We start from the raw sequence: 21,556 nt of genomic DNA, 5'->3' as shown, positions 1-21,556 counted from the left end.
GGTTTCAAAGGGACCACAGAACAAATCAGAGGCCCAATCCTGAGCACCGATGGCCTGTCTCTCATTTCAGATGGAGATTGAAGGGCATGTCTCTTCCTGGGGCGTCAGTGAGGATCAGGGGGCCTCAGTAGCACCCGCCGCCCCGGGGCCTCTGTGTTTCCACTGCGTGGGAGCTGGACCGTGACACACACCAAACGTCGAGCCCACCGCAAGTGCCTCTGCCTCGCGATCTTCTGTCTGGTGCACACAGTCATTGGAAAAGCCCTGAAAGCTTCGCCTGCATCCCTTGTTAGCTCAAGGTCTTGTGTGAGTGGAGTGAGTGTTTTGGGTTTTGCATCCTTTGAAAAGATATGACAACAACAGGCTCTTGAGCAGGAGTTATTATGTGTTTGGCAGAGTGCAGGAGCTCGTGTTGCTGTGATGAAAGCTGGATGCTTCCCAGAGTTGTTTTGAGGTGCTTTGGGTTTGTTAGTCATAGCTTTCTGTAAAGTGTCTCCTAAGACACTCCTATTTAGAGATTGTTCTGTGCGCGACGACTCTGAAGTGGTGTCACGGGTCAGCCTCTCTGGATTTCCTGGCGAAGGATGTGTGGATCTGTGCAAACAACAGGGCAACAGAAGATCATTTCCAGGTTGACGGCGAGTACTGTATCTGTGCGAGACGTGGCTCCAATCTTCCTGCATGTCTGTCTCTAGCTCTGCTCTCTCTAGGCCTCCATTAAGCTCCTTCAGCTCTCACATGACACGGTGATACCCGTCATAAGCTGCATGACAGCATATGGACCTGAGTGACATTTGATGTATGTGGCAGGAGTGAGTGCAGCTCCTCTTTGTGTCTCCCATTCATGTGGTGAGGGCAGGATTAAGACTTGATCCAATAGAGCAGGAGTGGAGAAGAACGAGCTCGGGTCAGATCTGCCTTGAATTAAGTCAGTGTTGCAGCAGGAATAATACAATCACCTCCCCCAAACCCCTGTAATACTACTGAAGGGTAACGTATGTGTGCATGTGTGTGTGTGTTTGTTTCTGTGTGTGTGTGTGTGTGCTGAGCTTGGCCTGTGCCGAGGCTGTGACCAAACCACAGCCTGGTGTCCTTTACAGAGAAAAGGGGTCTCTGCTGACGGTTCAAACACAGCCCACGGCCCCAACTTCAAAAGGCTCCCAATCATCGCACCCACTTACAGCCAACGGCGCATGTCACTTAATGTGGACCACACTATTCATCAATTATGGCGAGCTCAGGGGCCATCCAACACCCGCACCACAGCTACACAAGTAGTGAGTTGTCTTCTGTTCTGACTGAAGCCCCCCCCACCCCGCTCTCTTAGACTCCTCAAAGCCCATCTGTTGCAGGAGGTGTGGTGTGAGACCGCTAACTCCTCAGACCTGTCACACTAACAGAGCTCCAGCTTTCCCACTTCTTTCATGCCATGTTATCTCGCCACAAACTCCCCATCCTCCTGTAAATCTTGCCTCCTGCAGCACGCTTTAAACCTTAGAACAGCTCACCTCTTCCTCTGTGTGATAGAATTGCCATCCTCGTCCATCCACACTCCTCTACTCACCCCGCAGTAGGCTAATCCACACGCCTGTAAGACACACACCAGTCCACGACCTTACCCTCCTACTCGCTGTTTATCTGCTCCTTGGCAAGGCAACTGAGTCGAACTGGAACCATTTAATGTTGTCTTGATTCTGACATGTCCATGGGGTATTAGTTAAGCCCAAATGCCTTTTTGGTTTTCAAATGACAGAACTTATGTTAAGGTTGTAAGAGTGAAAATAAATCTGGTGACCATATTTAGAATTCCCTTTAAACAGACAGATGACGGCAGGGCGCGCAAACCTGAACCAGACCACACAGTATCATCCAAGTCTCTCAGCCCTCTCCTCCTCCTCCTCCTCCTCTGTCTTCTTCTTCTTCTTCTTCTTCTTCTTCTTCTTCTCTGCAGTCCCACTCCATGAGAGGACTTCCTGCGTCACATCTGGACACGGCTCAGGTCAGGTCGACCCGGCGTCAGAGGACAGAGGGTGCCTGTCCTGCTGGCTGGTTCACCCTGCGCACCTCGACTCGAGTCGTGCCTCTCCTCTCCCCAAAAGCGGTTCAGCTGCTGGTACATGTGCGGCTGGTTCAGTGTGTGTCCGCCGGAGCCGTAACCTCAGCAGCTGTGTGTGATTTTGTATTCATGTTGTCTGGGGGCTTCTTTCCTGTTGTATGTTTTTTTTCTCCGTCTGTCCTGACACCTTGTTCCGTGTGGTGGAGACATGTTCTGGTCAGATTATGGCTGGAAGCTGCTTTACGTCAGGTGCAGTGCTTCAGTATTTTGAATTTACATTTCATCTGTGACAAGGCAGAGCATACACAGACACCTTCTCTTTCTGTGTCTGAACATTAGGAGAAAAAAACGACCCATTATATACAAATTTATTTATTTTATTAAGTATTAACAGGAATGTTTTTGAGCAAGTAAATTTTTGGTGTTACCAGTGATTCCCATTTCTCAGTTTCCAGAATTAATTGAAATAATTAGCTAAAATTATTGGATTAATATTGAAATTGATAAAAGTGAATGAATGAATGAATGAACAGTTCAAACACCTAAAAGTGATGGATGAATGGCTGATAACCTAAACACTACACTAAATTATATGAAAAATGTCTGTTACAATTTCCACTTTTATTTAGTGTTAAATAACACAGACTGATCCAGTTTCAAAACAAGTCCACATCTGCAGCATGATGGTGGAGGTGTTGATAAATGGATACTTGCGTTTGGGGCTGTGGGGGTACAGCTGAAAAAAATAAGGTTGGGAACCACTGCTTTAAATTTTGGACTTCCAAGTGTTAACAATAACACAGAGTAGACAATACACTTTTAAAATAGCATTTTGTACGTATTAAAAATTTCATAAATAATCAGTTTAGCATTCTATGATTTTTTTATATGACATTCTGGGCAATTTGTTGCATAAATCCATGGTGGACACACACACATACACACATACACACACATACGGACATGCACAAACACACAGTTGGATGGGGCAAGCATTGCTTCATAAACAATTGCAGCCACACACGCTCACGCTAGGAAAGAACATGAAAACAGCACTAATGGGAAAAAGATGAGAGGGCTCACAGTGAGCACACCCAGAGAGAGGAGGAGAGAGCCGGCTGTTGGACACCGCTGTCTCAGCCCTGCTGGCAGACACAACACACACACGCACACACACACACACACACACACACTCAGCCTCAGGATCAGATAGAAGGTTTGCTGCCTGAGGTCACATTGTGGAGAAAAATCCACTGGAACTGCTCGGTTGAATTTTATACATTTGATCTACGGCAGCGAACACTATGTGTGTTATTTCAAACCGTTTCTCTCTTGTGGATCCTGGTCTTTCACTTTCTATGATTTTATCTGTTGCTTTACACAAAATATTATATTATTATATTATAGCTATATTTCTAAGTCAGCATATTTCTGGTGTCTTTTTGGTTGTATACATTTTTTTTTTTTTTAAATGTTGGTATTCAATAATAAAAATTCCTTTTAAATTTTTTTAAATACAATTCAAAACTGAAAAGAACCATATTTTTGTGACATTTATTGTTCTTTCATTATTTAAAAATTATGTTTGACTTGCTCATAAATGAATTCCAGGAGTTTTGTCAGAAGTTTTAAACTCTGTCATTTGTACATAATCATTTTGGGGTTTTCCTCCATTTTTTTTGTAATTCATGTTTTTTGTATTTGAAACTGTATTTTTTGTAATTCATTGAAGGCTGTTCTGGAGTTTTATTATTTATTTATTTATTTATTTATTTATCATGATCACATTAATCAGACAGATGAATGTACAAATGTTGGATTCTGGATGAAGATATTCAGCTCAGTTAAAAATATGTTTCAACTGAAAGGTATTATTATCACTCTTAAGGCAAAGAATCTGGAGCGTTTAATGATAAAGTGTGATGTCGGTGAAAACCAGCAGCGAGAGAACGGCCTTGTGCTGTTGGGGAAAAAGTGTGTCATCTTGTTTATTTTCCTTTGGTTTGCTGTCTTTTCCAGCCCATGGGGCGAGATGATAACAAAAAAATATTGCGGTGTCCACGTCTCACAGCGGACTGCCCCCCCTCCCGCCTCAGATCCGACGAGGGACCACAAGGCCCTTACAACAACATTTTTGCTCTGAGGGAGAGGAGCAGAAGTTACAGCCTGTGTGTTAATGATGGCTCACTGGTGATTCCCTCACATGTTTGTTCAGATTCTGGCTTTGCTTACACATACAGGCACAAATCAACTCCGCATCCCTTTTTTTCTCTCTCTGTCCCAGTCAGGGCTCATCTTCCAGAACTGATACTGGCCTCCACTGTTGAAACTCTGGCCTTGATTTGTGCTACTTTTGATCTTGTGTGTTTTGTCTTCCTCAAGGAACGAATTTCCTTTCAAAAAAAAATTCTCATTAATTTTTCTTCATAGGGCCAGCTCTATCATTGCCCTCTCTGTCTTATGTGTGGTGTGTATCCACTAAGGCTGGATAATATTTGGACAGGTGTTCTTTCATATACATTAACTTCAAGGGGTCTGGTATGCTGTTTCACTGCAGCCTCATAAAGAGAAAAAAGGCGGCATAACCCGGCCGGTGGATCCTTAAGCTGGTGCAGTATAATGTAGTCTATACTGTATGTGTAATCCCTAACAATAAAAAACTGTTTAGCACCAATTTTCCTTTACTTTTAAAACCTTCTTTTTTCCTATTTCAGACAACTGTGGAGGCCACATCTGGAAGACAGATGTAGTCCCAAAGCTTGTTCTCTGCCTTTGACTCTCGCTCTCTCCCTAGCATTCGCTGCTTCTCACTCACTCTCTCCCCACTCTCTCTTTCTCGCGTCTTTCCCTCCCTCCCCTCTCTTTTTGGGAAACATGAGAGCTGAGTTAATTCTCTCTCTCGCTCTCTCTCGCTCTCTCTCGCTCTCTCTCTCTCTCTCTCTCTCTCCCACCCCGGCTGGACCACCCACATTCGGAAACGCCTAGCTGTTCCTGAGGCAGAGCCGTCTGCAGTTTAGAGACAGAGGGAGAGAGCGAACCAGTGCGGGAGAGAGATGTAAGGATGGGTTATGACTGACGGTTTTAGTAGAGTATCAATTACATCAATGTCAAAGCCATAACCTGCCATTGTGTGAGGAGGAGAGAGTCTTGGACGTCTGAGGCGGCTGCTTTATGCTCAGCTGAGTTTAAGCAGCACGAACGCTGGGCTTTTGTTCCCTGCACCACAGCTATCTATAGCCTCTCACCTCATTCTCCAACAACATAATGTTTCTTATAATCATGCATCTCAGAATACACACACTCTAACGCTTGAAGTTCGCCTTTGTCATATTCTGATCATCTATAAATTGGATAAAATTGTCCATAACCTGATCATATGTATAAAAATAAATTCAAAGATCTCAGTGAAATGTTCTTAAAGCAGGAGCTTTTATTTGCTTGATAAGCAGGAAATAAGTATCTCTCAGTTCACCTCGAGCATATAAATTTCTCCAATGTTAAGGTCAATGTCTCCACCTCGTGGATGTTTCATAGTATTGCCTCTTTGAGTGTTTCTTAAGGTGTTTTAAACCATCTGCAGTAACCCCTTCATACAAAGTGTGCGACAGTTTAACTAATCTCTTTAATGGTTAATAAATAATGTATTATTTATTAATGGATCACTAATAAGCCACTTATTAGAACAACTGGTTGCCAGATAGTGAAGAATCTGTTGTGTATCTTCCAACATTATGCACAGCTCTCATAGCTCAAGCTGCAACCTTCGGGCTGAAAATGAAGCTGACGCTCAAGTGCCAAAAACTGCAGTTCCTCAAATGACCACTTGAGGCTGACTCCAAAAGCGAGTCAATCCCCACGGACTCTCATGTTAAAATGCTAAATTAAAGTACATAATTGAGGGGGGAGCCGCTTTGAGTGACAGGTAGGTGAGTGTATGGTGGCTATGTCCAAAAACCCACTGTACACAGCATCTGCTCAGCACCAAACAGAAGATAAACAAAATATAACATAAAGTGAACATTAGTCTTTACATTCATTATGTCACCAGAAACACAACTCCAAATAAATGCAATGTTGCTGGATGTGTAAACTAGCAACTGTTTGCTAAAAAGTTCACCATATAAACTTAATAGCTTGTTTCTGCTGCCTCCAAGTGGTCAAAAAATAATAATTTATGGCAGGTTTAGAAACATTTGGATCCCAACACATAATGGATTACTGTAGTGGAAGAGAATTTAATCATTTACATTTATAACAGGAGGACGCTGAGCCATAAAGATAAATTAGCTAACTGCTAAAACAGAGCGCATTATACTAGAGGAAGACATACACCGGCCAAAAGGATTTTCCAAACCTGGCAGCCCAAATGTTGTTCTTATTAATGGATTATTACTGATCTATTGAGCACAATTAGTAATGAAATAATACAGTGTGGTAACGACTCTGAACAATAAGTACTGCAGTGTAGTGGTCAAGCATGAACACTGTCTGATAAGTGCTAGCTGGTTAGCCCATAGCTCAATAACACACTGGTTTGCTGAACACAGTGAAGTGACTTTAAGGTGCAAATGAATGCATAATACATTAATATGAGATCATCTCTTATTTGGTTTTCTGCGTTTTTCTTCTCCCCACCTCAGTAGCCACTGATCCCACAGTGGCCCCCACCATACCTCCAAACGGCCCTCCCACGAACAGGCCCACCAGGGCTCCAAACAAGGCCTCCCTTCTGACCAGTGTGGGCAGCCACCTCGCCCAGCCTGTCAGCTTCTCCCACAGGCCCCACAGAAAAGAGGGAGCAGGGGAGGAGGGGGAGACACTGGAAGGGGGGAAAATACCATCTATATCCGCACCCAGGTCTCCGATGCTCCTCTCTGCCTCCTCCCGGACTGCTGCCATTTCTTCTTCTGTAACATTTTCCGCTGGTTGTGAGCCTGAGGGAGGCACCGGGTCGTTCGGCTCCTCTGCTCTCCTCTCTCTCGCTATCTCTACCTGCCTCTCTCTCACTCTCTCCTCAGCCTCTTGGTACAGAGGGCAGCTCAAGTGTTGCGTCTCGCTCTCCGTCACTACCTGCTCCACCTTCTCCAGCAGCTCTTCCACAGCTTTCCTCTCCTCTGGTTCTCCACTGCGGGTCTCCAGGGTGTGGTATCGGCCACCACATTTCTCCACCAGCTCCTGAAGGTCTTTGCGCCAAGTGACGAGGTATTCGTCCAGCTGCTCGTCCTCCTCCAGCTCCTCGGTGTGGGTGAAGAGTATGATGGTGTGTCTGCGGACTGCAGAGGGGCCAAACAGCTTCATCAGGACAGCCAGCGCCGTGGCCTCTTCATCAGCTGGCTGGTTCACAGGGACACACAGCAGGAAGGCATGTGGCCCCGGACTGGATGAGGCGATGAAGGAGGAGATGTGTTTTCTCCTTTCATCTGGGTTACAGTCTGAGCCGAACCAGGCTGGACTGGAGACCACCACCACCTACAGAGAGGTGGCAGGGGCATGAAATCAAGGTTGAACAGTGTTTGCTGAGTCTGTTTTTTTTTTTTTTTGCTTTGAAGTACATTAAGGCCACAAACTGATGTGCACAACAACTGCACTTTATTAACAAATAATCTTTTATCTGTGACTGCCTGGTGTTTTTATTGCCAAACGTCATTTAGTTTTTATACACCTACATAAATAAATCTTGAATCTTGAAATCTTGTTAGTGTGACCAAACAGAACACAGGACAAGTAGGATTTGTGAAGATTATTCTGGGGGTAAATTGAGTCAGAAGTAATATATATCTATAATATTGGAAAACAGCAATCTGTGGCAAACTAGACAGTAAATATGTGTGTATGCAGGTATGTGGTGCATGTATCATACACGTACCCACACATGTATGCAGATGTAGAAATATGCTTTTGTCTCTTTCTTTCTTTTTGTATAGGATATTGTTTTGTTTAATTGGAGAACCAATGGCTGGGTGTATTGGTATGCATATCATTTTCATTCACTTTCTTCTATAAGGTCTGAAAACACTTGAATTAGGTCCTATAGGTTTTATGTTTGCTCAATAATGTGTCCTGATCTGCAAACTGCACGACTCCATTAAAGTTACAATCCTTAAGATTTTCAATACACCAGATCCAATTTTCAACACAATTAATGGGCAATGTTTACTCTTCTGTAGCTATTTCATGTAAATACACTCATCAGTTACTTCTCTATATCGTGTTCAGTGTTCAGATGGTCTGGACAATGGATACACTCACAGTACTGAATGCAATTCAGAAGACAAAAGCCTGCACATGTCGCATAATGACATGATCCTAAACAGCCCAACAGCTGGTTCTGGGTATTATGAAAAGGCCATTGTTTGCATTGGTGCAATTACAGCTGCAACAAATTCCAAAGAGAAATACAATCGTTTATCATGACTAACAGAGAAGCATGTTTCTGTTCCTAAAGTTACCACCAGTAACCACAGGTGTTTCCAAGCCAACCACAAGTGAAATATTAAGGATAACAACTTAAGTTTGGCAATAATGATTGCAGCTGGAAATGCTTTTGCATACACAATATCTATCAATTACTTTAATATCAAGAATATAAGGTGACATTTGCCCTTTTCTCTGGATGTCAAGTGATGTCATTCCAGATGAAGATGCTGCTGCTGTTTATAAGCTTCATCAGAGCTGTGTGTGCTATCGGGGCCACTGCCCAAGAGAGATTCAAACCTTACAAAAGCCACAAAGTGTTATTGATAATAAGAATGCAAACAATGTATAATGCGCACTTAACTACTGCTGGAGCCTCTGATATGTGTCTTTATTACCCTCGCCTGAGTGCAGGCTTATTCGCTGTGTGTATTTCACTCCCACCTGTCTGCCTGCGGCCTCTCCCCTGTGTTTGCTGCACTCCTGGGTGCCGACAGCGTCTGTGCCCTGCTCAGAGCCTTGCAGGCCCAGGATGGTGCTGACTGCTGGACTCTTTCCGGCCCCGGTCCGGCCCAGCACCGCCAGCCTCAGCTCTGCTTAGCAAAAAGAAAAGGGCCGAGGTACACAGCAGTGGAAAAGAGACATCACTTTCACTGTACAGGCTAAGTCTGTTCTTTGTTTATATATAACACTGGGTGCATTCTGTGTAAATGTTGTCCCCAGAGTGGCTACACAAGTTTTTTAAATGTGTGACAATAACATGAGTTGAACTCTTAAAAGTAGTAGGCAGTTGTTCGTTTTCTCTGCAGACAGTGGTCCTGTTGTGTTATCATCATGCCTCCAGCCCGTGCAGCCACAACCTTTAAACATTTCCCAGGAGCGGCAGCGCCCTTCGCAGCTGCCGCGTCTTCTCGTCTCAAACCGCGCAGACACAGAAAGCTCGCAGCGGGAGGCCGCAGCTGCCGGCCTGTCCGCCGCCTCAGAGCCGGCCGGTGAAACACGTCGTTTGAAGCGGAATCATCTCTTACCTGGCGGTGAAGCAGATGCTGACATTTCTGCTCCTGGTCGCTGCCGTGTCTAGCGTTGAGTCGGGGATGAGTGCACTTCCTAGTTCCTGCTGCCTGACTCAGGCCCGCCTCTGGTCCTGGACTCCACTGGACTGACTCCTCCAGAGGTGAACACGGCCCCGGCTGATGTGGCGGCACAGGTTTCTCAACCTGGGGTCCGGGGACCGCACGGGGTCGGTGCAAAATGAATATAATTTATTTTTTTTAAATTCTATTTTATTTTTATTTCTAAAACATAGATATTAACCCCCCCCCCTTTCACTTTTCTTTTTTAAATTCAACAGATATCCTTAAGTTTATTTTCTTGTCTGTCTTTTACCGAGCCCCACCTAATGTATTAGTTATTGCAGTTTAAATGCAAAACTGCAATTTTTAAAGTATCTATTTATCTATCTGATAAAATGAGAAGGGTCCATGCTGGTAGCCCTGTTAGCACAGCAGTGGCTTTGGAGCTAGTTTACATTAGCACTCAAACATGCTCATAATGACAATGCTAACATGCTCATGTTAAACACCTATATTGTTTGTCATGTTCAACATCTTGGTTTAGCATGTTAGCATGCTAGCATTGGCTAACTGGTACCAAACATAGAGCAAGCCTACGGCCAAGGCTGATGGGAGTTCATCCTGTGGGGGAACATGAACGTCTGTACCACATTTCACATCCACAAGTTCTCCAGACATTTCACCAAAACACTAAAATGTGAACTTCCTGGTGGCGCTAGAGGAACAGCGTTAGTGGGCTTCATCCTCTGGGTGCCATGAATGTACAACAACATTTAATGGCAGTCCATCCAGAAGCTTGTTGAAATGTCGGTGTGGAACAATGTGTGTGGTCCATCACTAAAGCAAAACTGCACATATGGTTAATAAAACAGCAGAAGCTGCATCATAGCTGAACAGATCATATTTTAATGTTGTGTTAAATTTGAAGCTGACAGTGAATTGCTTGAACAGCTCTTGATTAAGACAAGGTTGCACCTAAAGGTGTTTTCTATCACTTTTGAAACTCTACAGTACAGTCAAAATCTAATGCTGTATCCACAGTAAAATATCAAATCTATAAAACAGGAAGGCATGACAGTACTTTTTACATGGTAAAAGAAAAAACATAATAAGCAGGTGTTAAATATATTACCATATGTTGATGATGAGCAAAAGTTAACGACTCAAATGTTCCTGTACATTTCAGTAAAAAAATCCAATACGAAGAGGACACAGGACACTCAACAGTCATAAACTAAGAGCCGCACACACTTAACAGTGACACAAACTCACATTCAGTACAGGCATACACCCATTCACACAACAACACACTGTACAGTAACAGTAAAACTAAGCCGGCATGCCAAGAAATATTAGCCCGTTCAGTAAAATGTTTCTTTTAAAAAATATGACAATTAGAAAATTAAGAGAATGAGGTTTTTAAAAAAATACACTTTAAAAACATGACACTAGAAATATCCAAGTTTTTCAGATCCCAAGCAGTGGCTTAAGTTAAAGTCCGGAGGTCACAGGAACCCTTCCAGTCACATCTGCTGACTTTTGATGATAAATCACTCCAGACTGATTCTCATCCTTCACTCACAGGCCGGGCATAATGTAGGCGATGTTGTCCAATGTATTTGACTGATATAAAAAGAGAGAGCTTTGTTATAGTACTGCAACAGAAGTTAACATGATCACTGCCAAGTCCATATCTCCTGAATGTAGTGTGGTAAAAGAAAGCTGAAACAACCCAAAGTAATGATGTTAATACTGTACCAGGACGTTTCGTGGGCATCCATTTAACTGTGGTATCTGTGCTGTGAGACAGGTCAGTGGCCCCAGTGCACACAAGATGGAGTCCAGAAGTACAGACAGACTCCCAGACACAGCAACCATCCCCTAGCACAAAGAAACATCAGTCACATGATTCACTTATTCTACTGCACAGTAATGAAACACCTCAATGTTAGACTTGTAATCAAAAATGTGCTGCATAAATGATCTATTTTAGAAATGTGCTCATTTACTAATCTGTTCTGCTGCCTTAATAATTTAAAAACTGTATGGTGACGTTAAAGGTAAAAAAAAAATCACTGCAATTATCCCTGCAAATGTGTGCATGCATGCATGCATGAAGAAACTTACCTCTGTCTCCTGTAGTCGATGCCCAATCAGCGACAGGGACTCTCCTAGTAGTTGCAGGTGAGCTGCTGCATCGATGGGATCAACATCTGGGACTCGCGCAGGGGACAGAGACATAGTGCCGGGAGCTCTGTTCGGCGACACCATCCCTGTTCCCGTTGCTACGACTTTTAGGACGAAGGACAATTTAAAGACAACAGTCATGAGACCCATCAGCGAAAGGATAAAGAGTTGAGAATAGTGTGATAATAAAGTTTTCTTCTTAATCTCTTTAAAATGTTTAACTGAGTTAAAACTACCTTTGCTTTTGCTCTCACTGGAGCTCTTGTGTTTGATTGTTGTGGCCTCAGCTTTGTTCTGTTTGTGCTGCAGATACTGAGCTTTCTGCCTCCAAACCTGTAAAGAAGCACACACAGAAAGCACAGGATGTTTTTTCCACCACCACAACTGTAAGCATAACTGTGATATTCCACTAAACATCAAACATTTCCAGAGTTTTCTCCAATATTAATTACAAATAAGGGGGAAAAAAAACGTACTAGTTTGTCTTTTTCAGGCATCGCCTTCCACACCTCTGCCAGCTTTTTGCTTAGCTCACCAAAGACTGCAGATCAGATGTACAAACATGTTATTCATGTTTTATTTCAGTAATATTTAACAGGACAATCTACAAATGGCAGACTGTTACACTGTATGTCAATATCTGACCCACCTAGTCCTGGCTGCTCTGCATTTATGTTGACCCTGTACTCCTTACAAAACACCTGATATGCTGTTGTGTTCTTCTTCTTGGGCTAAATGAGGACAAAGAAAAGAAACAATTATGTAAGAAAAACTGAAACACAACAGCAATACGGTCTCATGTGTGGGTTGTTCATAAATTGTTAATGCTAATGACTCAACAGTTACTTGACATTTCTGGTAGATTTTATAATTTTCCAGTCTGTCTCCACTTTTGAGCACCAACTATCAACCTTAAAAGAAATATCTTTACCTTATCTTTATCTTTCTCATGCTTTTCTCGATCTTTCTCCTCTTTTTTCTTCTTCTTCTCTGTCACTCCATCACTGCCTTGATGGTGATGTGGAGGGATGGGTGTGCCCATGGCATACATTGGTCCGACAGCACTGTGAGTGACAGTGGGATGGGAGTGGCTGTGACCCCTCGATGAGTCTGGAGAAAGTCATACAAAGGCAAAGCAAAAGCTATGATGAGAGCGAGGGGCAAAGGTTTCAGAAACTGAAAGTGTATAAACTCTGAGGGATGTGCTGGCACATTCAGCCAATAGTTCAGTATGATGTTTCATACTGGCCCTAAGCCATGTTTCTGCAACTCAACAGATGTAAAAACAAAGCTGAAAGTTTAATCTCTTTATGGCACTCTTTTCTGCTTTCACAATTTACACATTATTTAATTTTGGCTCAGAAAGAGCATAATGATGCAGTAAAACGTTTTATCTTCAAGCTTTCTACCAGGAACCTGCCAGTATCAAATTTCAAGGCTACATTTATTGTAGCCAAAAATATCACAGTAAACAACAATATTCATCAAACCTTTTTGAAATACTATCCTCAGAGCTGAATTAGTGAAGCATAGTTAGGATAGTAAATAAAGTAAAATAACTTCCCATCCTGTTTGCCACAGATTTTATCAAACCTAACAAAGAGTGTCTTAGGCCTCACACATCCATTCATGTTTTCATACATGTTCTGGTACATTTATGGTGTTAATGTTTAAAAAAAAAATTTAAAAAAGCAAAATGTGTTTAAACGGTTGCACAATGTAACAGTGACAGACCACAGGTCAGACACAATTATATTGGGCTCTGAACGGCCTCTTGCATTTTCTGCTCTCTGCACGACTACTAACAAATGTAGTCCGTTGAAGGTGACCCACAAAGAACCTGATGTGCACAACACTGAGCAGAGAGTTTCCTCTTGTCAGTCATATGAAATGATTGCTCTGTCTCTCACTTGACGTTGTGTCTTAGCGGCATGGCTATGGTAGCTAGAGCCAGAAAGACAAGGGGCTTGATTTGCTGGTCCTGCTGTGTCTGGGCAGTAGAAAGGTGCTCCCTCATGGCGAACTGGAAATGACAGTAAAATACATGTATAAACTCACCTCCAAATCCTTTGCTGTGCTTCTTGTCCTTCCCACTTTTATCCTTATCTCTGTCTTTCTCCTTGTCCTTTTTCTTCTTGCTTTTCTTGCTCTTCTTCTTCTTTTTTGACAAGTGAGTGTATGAATCATCTATAACTAGCTCTCCTGCCTCCAGCTCGCCCCCAGATGAAGAACTATCATCTCCCATACCACCTCCATAATGACCTGTTTAACAGAGAGCAGAGCAACACAGAGCATATTTATATTAATAAACAAAACCAAGTTTCAAGTATTAGTTACTAGCAGTGGAGGGGTGCCTCAATTGTAGGCTCTCTCCCACTTTTATCACTATGTAACCCAGCCATATTTGGAAGGCAACTGTTACTAACTAAAAGATAACATCTGTGTCTCCTGGAGCATCATTTAGGTTTCTTACCTTCCACCTCCACCTCTTTGCCCACTACAGGCAGAGGATCTCGATTCTGCTGTAGCTTCTTCTTGGGTGACTTCGAGAGCTGCATCCTGTCTCTATCCTTCTCTTTCTTCACACCTCCTTTAGATGGGTGTGGTGTGAATGGGAAGCTCTCGCCTTCTTCTTTCTCTGGCGACATGATGAGCTTCATCTTCAGTCCGTCGGCCTCTCGTAACGTTAAAGGCTCCTCTTTGGGAGCTCCACCGTGGAACAGAGACGACTTTGAGGAAGAGGAGGAGTGCTTCTTGGAGGAAGATGATGAGGAAGACACAGGACGGGAGTGAGAGAAGGAGTGACTCCCTTTGCTTCCACTGCCACTGCTGCCCTCACGCTTGCGGTCCTTGGAGGAGTGTGAGGAGAAGGAGGGGTAGGAGGGTTTTTTGTGTAAGTGAGGGTTGGGGTCCGAACCTGTGGCCAGGGGAGAGGTGATGGCCTGCAGGAGGCCCATCGCTGTATCTGTTGGGTGGGAAGATGATGGGGAAGACATAGGTGGGGAGCGGTCTGCAGACTTGTGCTTTTTCTTGTGGGGAGGTGGGCCTGAACCATCATGCTCTGGCACAGGAAAGAGGAAGCACAATTAAAAAATACAGTTATGAGTCGATTTTTGTGAATTAAAAGATTATTACAATATATCAATATGTCACCTCTGTAATAGTAGTCATCGCTATGTTTCTTCTTCTTTTTGTGTGAGTCTCCTCCCAGCATGAAAAGTTCTGAATCCTGATTGGAAATGACACAGTTACTTTATATTGACCAATTAAGACATATCATTCAAAATAATAAAAAGTCCAATTGGCCTATAATATCCAAAAAGATTTCTGTGATATTAAAGTAGTAGATCAAGTTACTGCAGAGAACTTACCTTGGGCCGTTTCTTAGAAGACTTTCGGACCTGAGCAGCGATCTCCTCCTCCTCTCGTAGCAGATCCTTGTATGACCTCCTCTTCTCTCTTTGGCTGCGACCAGCTACTAGGCCCCTGTCTCCATCCATCCCCACATCTGAAATATAAGAAATCTGTATTATAATCCTTACCTCCAGAGTATAAACTTGATTCTCTAAGACACATGTGCAGTGAGAACTATTTAACAACATATATGATGGGTCTCTTTACATCTCTTGACCTGTCTCTCTTCCTTGTGCATTCAAATCAGTAGAACAGCAGCTGCACTTTATGCAGTCGTGTTTCTGACTGCACAAAAGTGCATATGCTTATATGTTTGATAAGCCTGTGCAGTAAGAACACTGTTAAACTACATTACAAAAAGGGATTACCCATTCCTCCTTTGCTCTTGATCTCCTCAAAAGCCATGGTTCCTCCTTTGTCAACACGTTTACTTGTCACAGGATGTCACTGGCAGCATAAAGGCAAGATAGTGACCTGTTAAGTTAACAATGAGAATAAAAAAATTAAATGAAAGTTAAGGTACTGAATAATATATTAGCACAGTAGTAATAATAGTATCTATTCTGGCCAAAAAAAAAAAACTAGAGCAGTTACTGTAACAAAGTAGAAAACTTAACCATTTGTGTCTTCATCTTTTTTGCATCTTGTAACATAACCTAGACATCAACAAAGGTAACAACACCTGGTGTTTGGTTGCTGTAACTATTCCTGGTAAGTACTACACTGAACCGTCCAAGCAACACTGGAAAACTTGAGGAAAAACACAATTTGCGTAATATTACATTAATAGTGAGATCTGTCACCCACAAAAGAGTACAAAAATGATAGCTAAACAAACTCCCGCCTACTTTTGTAAAGATACACAAACACACCCCCTCTCCATTCACTTTGACTCCTTAGCCTCCCATTCCCAACATTTCCAGCACTCGAATCCGTCCCACCGACTGTGTCCTCAGCTGGCCGGTGAGAGCGGCTAAAGAAACCCCGAGGCTTTCACCCACAGCTAGGCCGCGGTCGCCTCAAGTGGAGTAAAGCACTGACAGACATGCATTCAACTCTGCTTATGTCTTCGTCTTCTCTGAGATGATAGCATGTGTAGTTTACAAACACCGGGAGGTGAGGAAATAATGTGTTTATTAAATTTTACTACCTCTATGAGATCTCCAATTTACGCGGGTCCGGTCGCCATCTTTTATTATCGGCGAAACAATACGTGTCCGTGAAGGGGAGGGGCTTGGCTGATACAGCCAATCAGCGTGCGCTATAGTAGCCATATTAGCAACACATTCGCTAAAGCTGTAATGCAATGTATCCTACTATTCACAATGACAATTTCAAAGGGCGCTCTTATTTAAAATATTGATATTAAAATTAGCATATTATTGCACAACAGAAGTCCAGATACATATACCAGTCTTTATCACATTGTATGAAAGACAATATTTCATGAATATAGCCAAAGATATTGATTTATTGATTCACATATTCATTTCCAACAACAGCCAAATCAATTTTCACAAAACAGTTTACACACAGACAAAACATGCAATACAAGAGAAAAGGCATTGTGATCCAAAGATGCTGCTCTTAAAAAATCAAAAATTACAACAGTGAAAACTGTGAAATCATTTCATGAGAAATAAATCTCATAATGATCATAGAGCTTGGCTAACAATGGCAGGCAACAAGAGAACATGTCAGCACAGACACAGCGGTGACTCACACACTCACACACACACACACACATACACACAGAAGAGAGCCGAGGTCCCGCTGCACCCACTGACTTAGCTTCTTTTCCACTAGCTTCCTGTTCTCAATGTATTTTGCCCTTCGGCGTTTCTTCTTTCTTCTGAAAAGCTGACATGTGATATTCTGTTTTTGTCTGTAAGCTGAATGATTATCTACTACACAACAGCATTGGCCTCAGGAATTTTACCATCTTTTCAATTTAACCAATAATGATTTTGTTGGCAATATTAGCATATCAGTCTTAGCCACAAACACACTATTAAAACCTCATCAGAGCTGTACTTGTCAAATGCTAAGAAAATAATCAGTCTTACCAAGGTTAAAATGAAGTGTTCAAATGTTACTGTGCAGCAACGTTGTACTGTAGATAAACATTTTCTTTGGAATATGGACAGAAAACCACAGCATCATGGTTGAGATTTGCTTGTCTGATGAAGGCTAGTGGAGCAGAGGCTTGCTTGGAAGAGGAGCAGGACTTCAGCTCTCTATACGCTTTATCTTCTACCTATCCCCCAAATTCTGTTTCTGTAGACTGAGTGATGTAAAACTGGCCAATAAATCAGTCACCTCATCCACCTGGAACAAAAAAACAAAGGAAACAAGTTGGTGAAGAATGAATGCATAATAAGCCATCAATACCTAAAAACTGAAGAGCGCACACATCTCAGTTCAATTACACCATAAATCTTGGTTTTTCTGCATGTGAATCTGAGTGTGTGGGTCTCACCTGCTCTTTGGTGCGTGTGTGCTGCAGCTGTGTGGAAATGTGTTCCAGCCGCTCTTTAGCTTCACTCTGGCCCATTAAATTCAGGTATTCCCTCAGCATCTGAATAATCTGTAAAGGAAAGTTGGATAAAAACCATCATGATCTATCTGTGCCAAAGCATCAAGCTCTGATTCATCACACCAGGTAAATTTTATACATTCTCTACCTGTGTGACTTCCCCTCTCAGAGTTTCTAAGCTGCGTGAATCTCCCTCCTGCAGAATGTTGAGCTTGGACCGCGCAAGATGCAGCGGGGTCCTGCCTGCTCGGTCGAGGGCGTCCACGCGGGCTCCTTCACAGTAAGAGCACAAATGTGTTGACGTTAAATATGCTTATTAAGCTGTTTTGATGGACATTCAATTGTAATTGACAAATAAATATAATCTTTAAAGTTTATTAGCTCTGATTAAAAGATTGATGTCATTAAGAATCTAACATCACTCAAAATTTGTTATTTGCTTATTTACAACAACATGGTTAGATTTTACTATTTATACAAACATTTTGAAAATATAACAGTGTAGCTGAAGTCATTTATGTGTTTACAGTCTTACAACTGAACTTTATGTAAATTTAGTGTTATAATAACTTGATCTTAAAAATCGTTGTACCGGACCAATATACAGGCACAGGCAGCTGGAAATTACTGAAACTGATTGTGCTGGCAAGTTACAATGAAATCATACACAGGGACATCAAAAATATACCACAGTTTTCAGTGCTTATGGTAGCCTATATGAATCTACAAGAACCTAGTGCAACAATACATTTGTTTTACATTTTAACATTACATCACATTAATGGTTTACTCACTTATCACTAAACTAACTCATGGTTAAAGGTACCATGTGGAGTTTTTGACCCTTAGCAGATCTATGGAGCAATTTTTTTATATGCGAGTCCCAGATTTGTTTGTATTGAGCACACAATTGACATGATACACATTATTGCAGTACAACAACATGCAGGCAGGGGCAAGGAAGAAAAAGACTGTGAGCTATCAACGTGGATGGAAACACAATGGCTTGGCAAACGTTTAATGATGGAGGAAATGCACTCCACCCATTTGTCAGATGTCAATATTTGGTGAGAAACATTAAATGTAAGTATAAACTTTTGCTTGTTTATAAGAAAACTCTGCAGGATGCCTCAAATCAAAAATACTGACATGAGCAAAATTATTCCAAAATGATTCATTGTTGTTTATATTTAGTGATTGGCCATGGTATCCTGAAAACACTTTGTCTTCTGAAAACTGCAGCTGTCTCCACCTCCACCTTGTCCATTATTCCCCTATATTATCACAATTTAGAGTTATTTTACTTATAATGTGGCCCCTTACCTGTGTTGCTTACTTATGCAATTTGTGTGAAGGCTCAGGTCGGAGTGACTGGAGGGTGTGTGTTGAAACTGTTAAATGCACAAGTACTGGGGCTCAAATGTAATTACTGTTGTAAATGTGTACACTTGCAAGACCGTTCAATTTAAGTCAATTTACTGTATTGATGAATTTTAAGTTTTTGGCAAGTGACCATGTTATAAGTAGGATAATCCACTGCAAGAAGCCTGGTAAATTTCTTACAAAGAACCACCCTGCTTTATACATCATACCTTACACATGCTTCTTCATGACAACACAAATCTAATGGAAAATTGTCCTTTATATAAAATATTGAAAGATGACTTTATTGCCATTTATTTTCAGCTACACTTATAAAGAGCTCTCCTTTAATGGGAACTATGGAGTAATATATACACATGAGGAATTCAACATTTCAACAGTGGTGGCCTCACCTCCTCTCAGCAATGTGGTGATTACAGGCACATGGTTAGTACAGGCCGCTGCAGAAACACAGGTTGAAATGGACACAATATACATTAACAAAACTCCTTTAAACCATTTGTTGCACGCAGACACATCAACAACAAGATTTTACTTTATTCTGCAGCACATCTGTATTTTTTAACAGGTGTGAGCCTGAAGTAGCTGTGCAGTTGTGTGTCGGAGTGAAACCACAGTCATATGCATTATTGACCACAGGGCTGCAGGTTTTGTGGGCCATGGTGATTGCTCTCTCTTACCCAGATGGAGGGGGGTATTTCCCAGACTGTCTCGCTGGTTGGGGTCAGCGCCGTGGCTCAGCAACAATTGCACTATAGAAATAAGAAGGATGTTTGAAAAAAAAGAAGAGTCTTTTGATTTATAAACTCATAAATTCATCTATAGGGTAAGCTACAAAACAGCACAGTTGTTCAGTGTACTGTCCAAGGACGCTACAGTACAATACCAATGTACTGTTGCAAATTTTGTGATTTTACATGTGATTTCCTATGATACGGTTATGGTGTCCTAACTGCTGTCACCAACCTACCAATGCTCTCATTGCCGTTGCAGGAAGAGAAATGAAGAGCTGTCCTTCCCTTGTCATCTGCTGCACAGGGGTCTATGTCGTCTTGCAGGAGCTTTCGCACTGAGGGAAACACAACTTAATCAGCAAATCCCATCCTTCTCTTACACTGCTTGAAAGGTGTTTTACAGTGTCACCCTCACTGCTCGTACCTGTGTCGATGTCATTGCTGTTCGCTGCTTCCCTCAGTCTTTTCACAGCTGTGGAGATAAGACATTCAAAGTGAGAGGTATGTAAACACAGCTTTATGATTGGATGAACAGGTGAGACTGCAAGGCATCAGAGCAACAAACAAAGACAGCATTTATAGGGACGCTGGCTTTACACTTTCAAGGAGGTGCCTGTGTAATTAGCTGCATGTAAAGCAACTGCATGCTGTTCATCTTCAGCTGGAAGAGGAAATGTTTGTGGTGCAGATATGAAGAGATGAGACTAGATATCTATTGCGATTTTATCATAATGTGACTTTACTTAAATGTTGTGCTCTTCCGTTATTCACTATGATACAACTTAGTCACCAACTTTACCTGCTTGGTTATATTCTACAGATAAACTTACAAATATACCTAAATGCTCGCTCTCTACATACACATACACACACACCTACTCACCTTGTTTACTATCAAATCAACACACAGCCTTTCTGTCCCTTACCGTAAATATCTTTACCGATGGGACCCAGGTTCCGCACGGTTCTGTGGTGTCGCCTGGCCCGGCTCCCTGTCATCTTCCCCAGCTTACTCGCCACACCACCGGCGGCGCCAAGCTCTGCTCGTCCCGGCTCCCACAACAAGTGCAGGTACCTCAGCTCTTTGTCGTCTCTCTGTCCGACTCGACCCAACACCACTTTGCCCTCGCCAATACCACTTATCCCAAACCCGACAGCAGCGGTCCCCCCGTCGTCCATCCCCTCCACGGTACCCCGCTGCTCTCTGTCCGCCGCCGCCTCCCGGGTTTCATCTTCGGGTCCGGGCTCCACCATGTACTCCCCCTCGGAGCTGGATCGGTCATTATCCGAGGCTGCTGCAACGATAGGGCTCCACCCGTCCATACTTTATCGTGACATATGGAGGCTGTGTTTCTGCAACACTCGTTACATACGGTCCTTGCTCCTGTCGTAGTAAAAGGAAATAAAGCCGTGATAAATATCAGGAGTCAACCTTGGTTGTGGCATCTACTGCGTCAGCAACGCCTGGGGCCATCGCACGGCGCGTCAACACAGATCCTCCCCTATTAAAGTCTCTCCCTAATTTTAAGTATTTAAACAGCAGAAGATGCTTTTTCTTCACAGCACCAAAATGTCTCCTATTTCACGTTTTCCATTTCATCGGTGAAGGTAGTAAAAAACACACCCATTGTACAGTCAACAGCTTCAGCGTACTGACGACCAATCAGGCTCTCTGTTGTTCATCTGTTCTGGTCCAATAGGATCAACCCAGCCAAGCAGCCAATCAAACCATCCCTGTGCAGGACCACGATATCTCCGC

The 21,556-nt window shown here is 42.6% G+C and overlaps 3 protein-coding genes across 4 annotated transcripts; all 3 read right to left on the bottom strand.

Moving 5' to 3' along the window:
* Window positions 1-5,466: 5,466 nt before the first annotated feature.
* Window positions 5,467-9,716, bottom strand: LOC139618532 (GTPase IMAP family member 7). The gene is made up of 3 exons (XM_071474521.1): window positions 9,499-9,716; window positions 8,915-9,063; window positions 5,467-7,525 (listed from the first exon to the last, which is right to left on the bottom strand). The coding sequence occupies exons 1-3, from the start codon at window positions 9,521-9,523 to the stop codon at window positions 6,659-6,661; spliced, it is 1,041 nt and encodes a 346-aa protein (XP_071330622.1). The 5' UTR covers window positions 9,524-9,716; the 3' UTR covers window positions 5,467-6,658.
* Window positions 9,717-10,971: 1,255 nt separating this feature from the next.
* On the bottom strand, window positions 10,972-16,397 carry hmgxb4a (HMG box domain containing 4a). 2 transcript variants are annotated; one of them, XM_071474518.1, is made up of 13 exons: window positions 16,295-16,397; window positions 15,513-15,618; window positions 15,102-15,238; window positions 14,884-14,959; window positions 14,204-14,791; window positions 13,789-13,992; window positions 12,662-12,840; window positions 12,380-12,461; window positions 12,207-12,271; window positions 11,967-12,063; window positions 11,671-11,834; window positions 11,302-11,424; window positions 10,972-11,166 (listed from the first exon to the last, which is right to left on the bottom strand). In XM_071474518.1, exons 2-13 carry the CDS (start codon window positions 15,547-15,549, stop codon window positions 11,122-11,124), a joined length of 1,797 nt encoding a protein of 598 aa, XP_071330619.1. In that variant the 5' UTR covers window positions 15,550-15,618; window positions 16,295-16,397; the 3' UTR covers window positions 10,972-11,121. The 2 variants fall into 2 exon arrangements, with proteins under 2 accessions (XP_071330619.1, XP_071330620.1); XM_071474519.1 differs by lacking the exon at window positions 16,295-16,397 and adding an exon at window positions 16,017-16,272.
* A 198-nt stretch (window positions 16,398-16,595) lies between these two features.
* Window positions 16,596-21,445, bottom strand: ankrd54 (ankyrin repeat domain 54). Its single transcript, XM_071474522.1, has 8 exons — window positions 20,724-21,445; window positions 20,222-20,269; window positions 20,034-20,132; window positions 19,744-19,815; window positions 19,456-19,503; window positions 17,829-17,953; window positions 17,624-17,731; window positions 16,596-17,472 (listed from the first exon to the last, which is right to left on the bottom strand). The coding sequence occupies exons 1-8, from the start codon at window positions 21,118-21,120 to the stop codon at window positions 17,398-17,400; spliced, it is 972 nt and encodes a 323-aa protein (XP_071330623.1). The 5' UTR covers window positions 21,121-21,445; the 3' UTR covers window positions 16,596-17,397.
* Between the last annotated feature and the right edge of the window lie 111 nt (window positions 21,446-21,556).

Source organism: Trachinotus anak, unplaced genomic scaffold (genome assembly GCF_046630095.1).
Source record: "Trachinotus anak isolate AG129_WGS33_773 ecotype Australia unplaced genomic scaffold, CSIRO_AGI_Tana_v1 ptg000003l, whole genome shotgun sequence".
NCBI lineage: Eukaryota > Metazoa > Chordata > Actinopteri > Carangiformes > Carangidae > Trachinotus > Trachinotus anak.
This window is presented reverse-complemented; position numbering and strand designations above follow the sequence as displayed.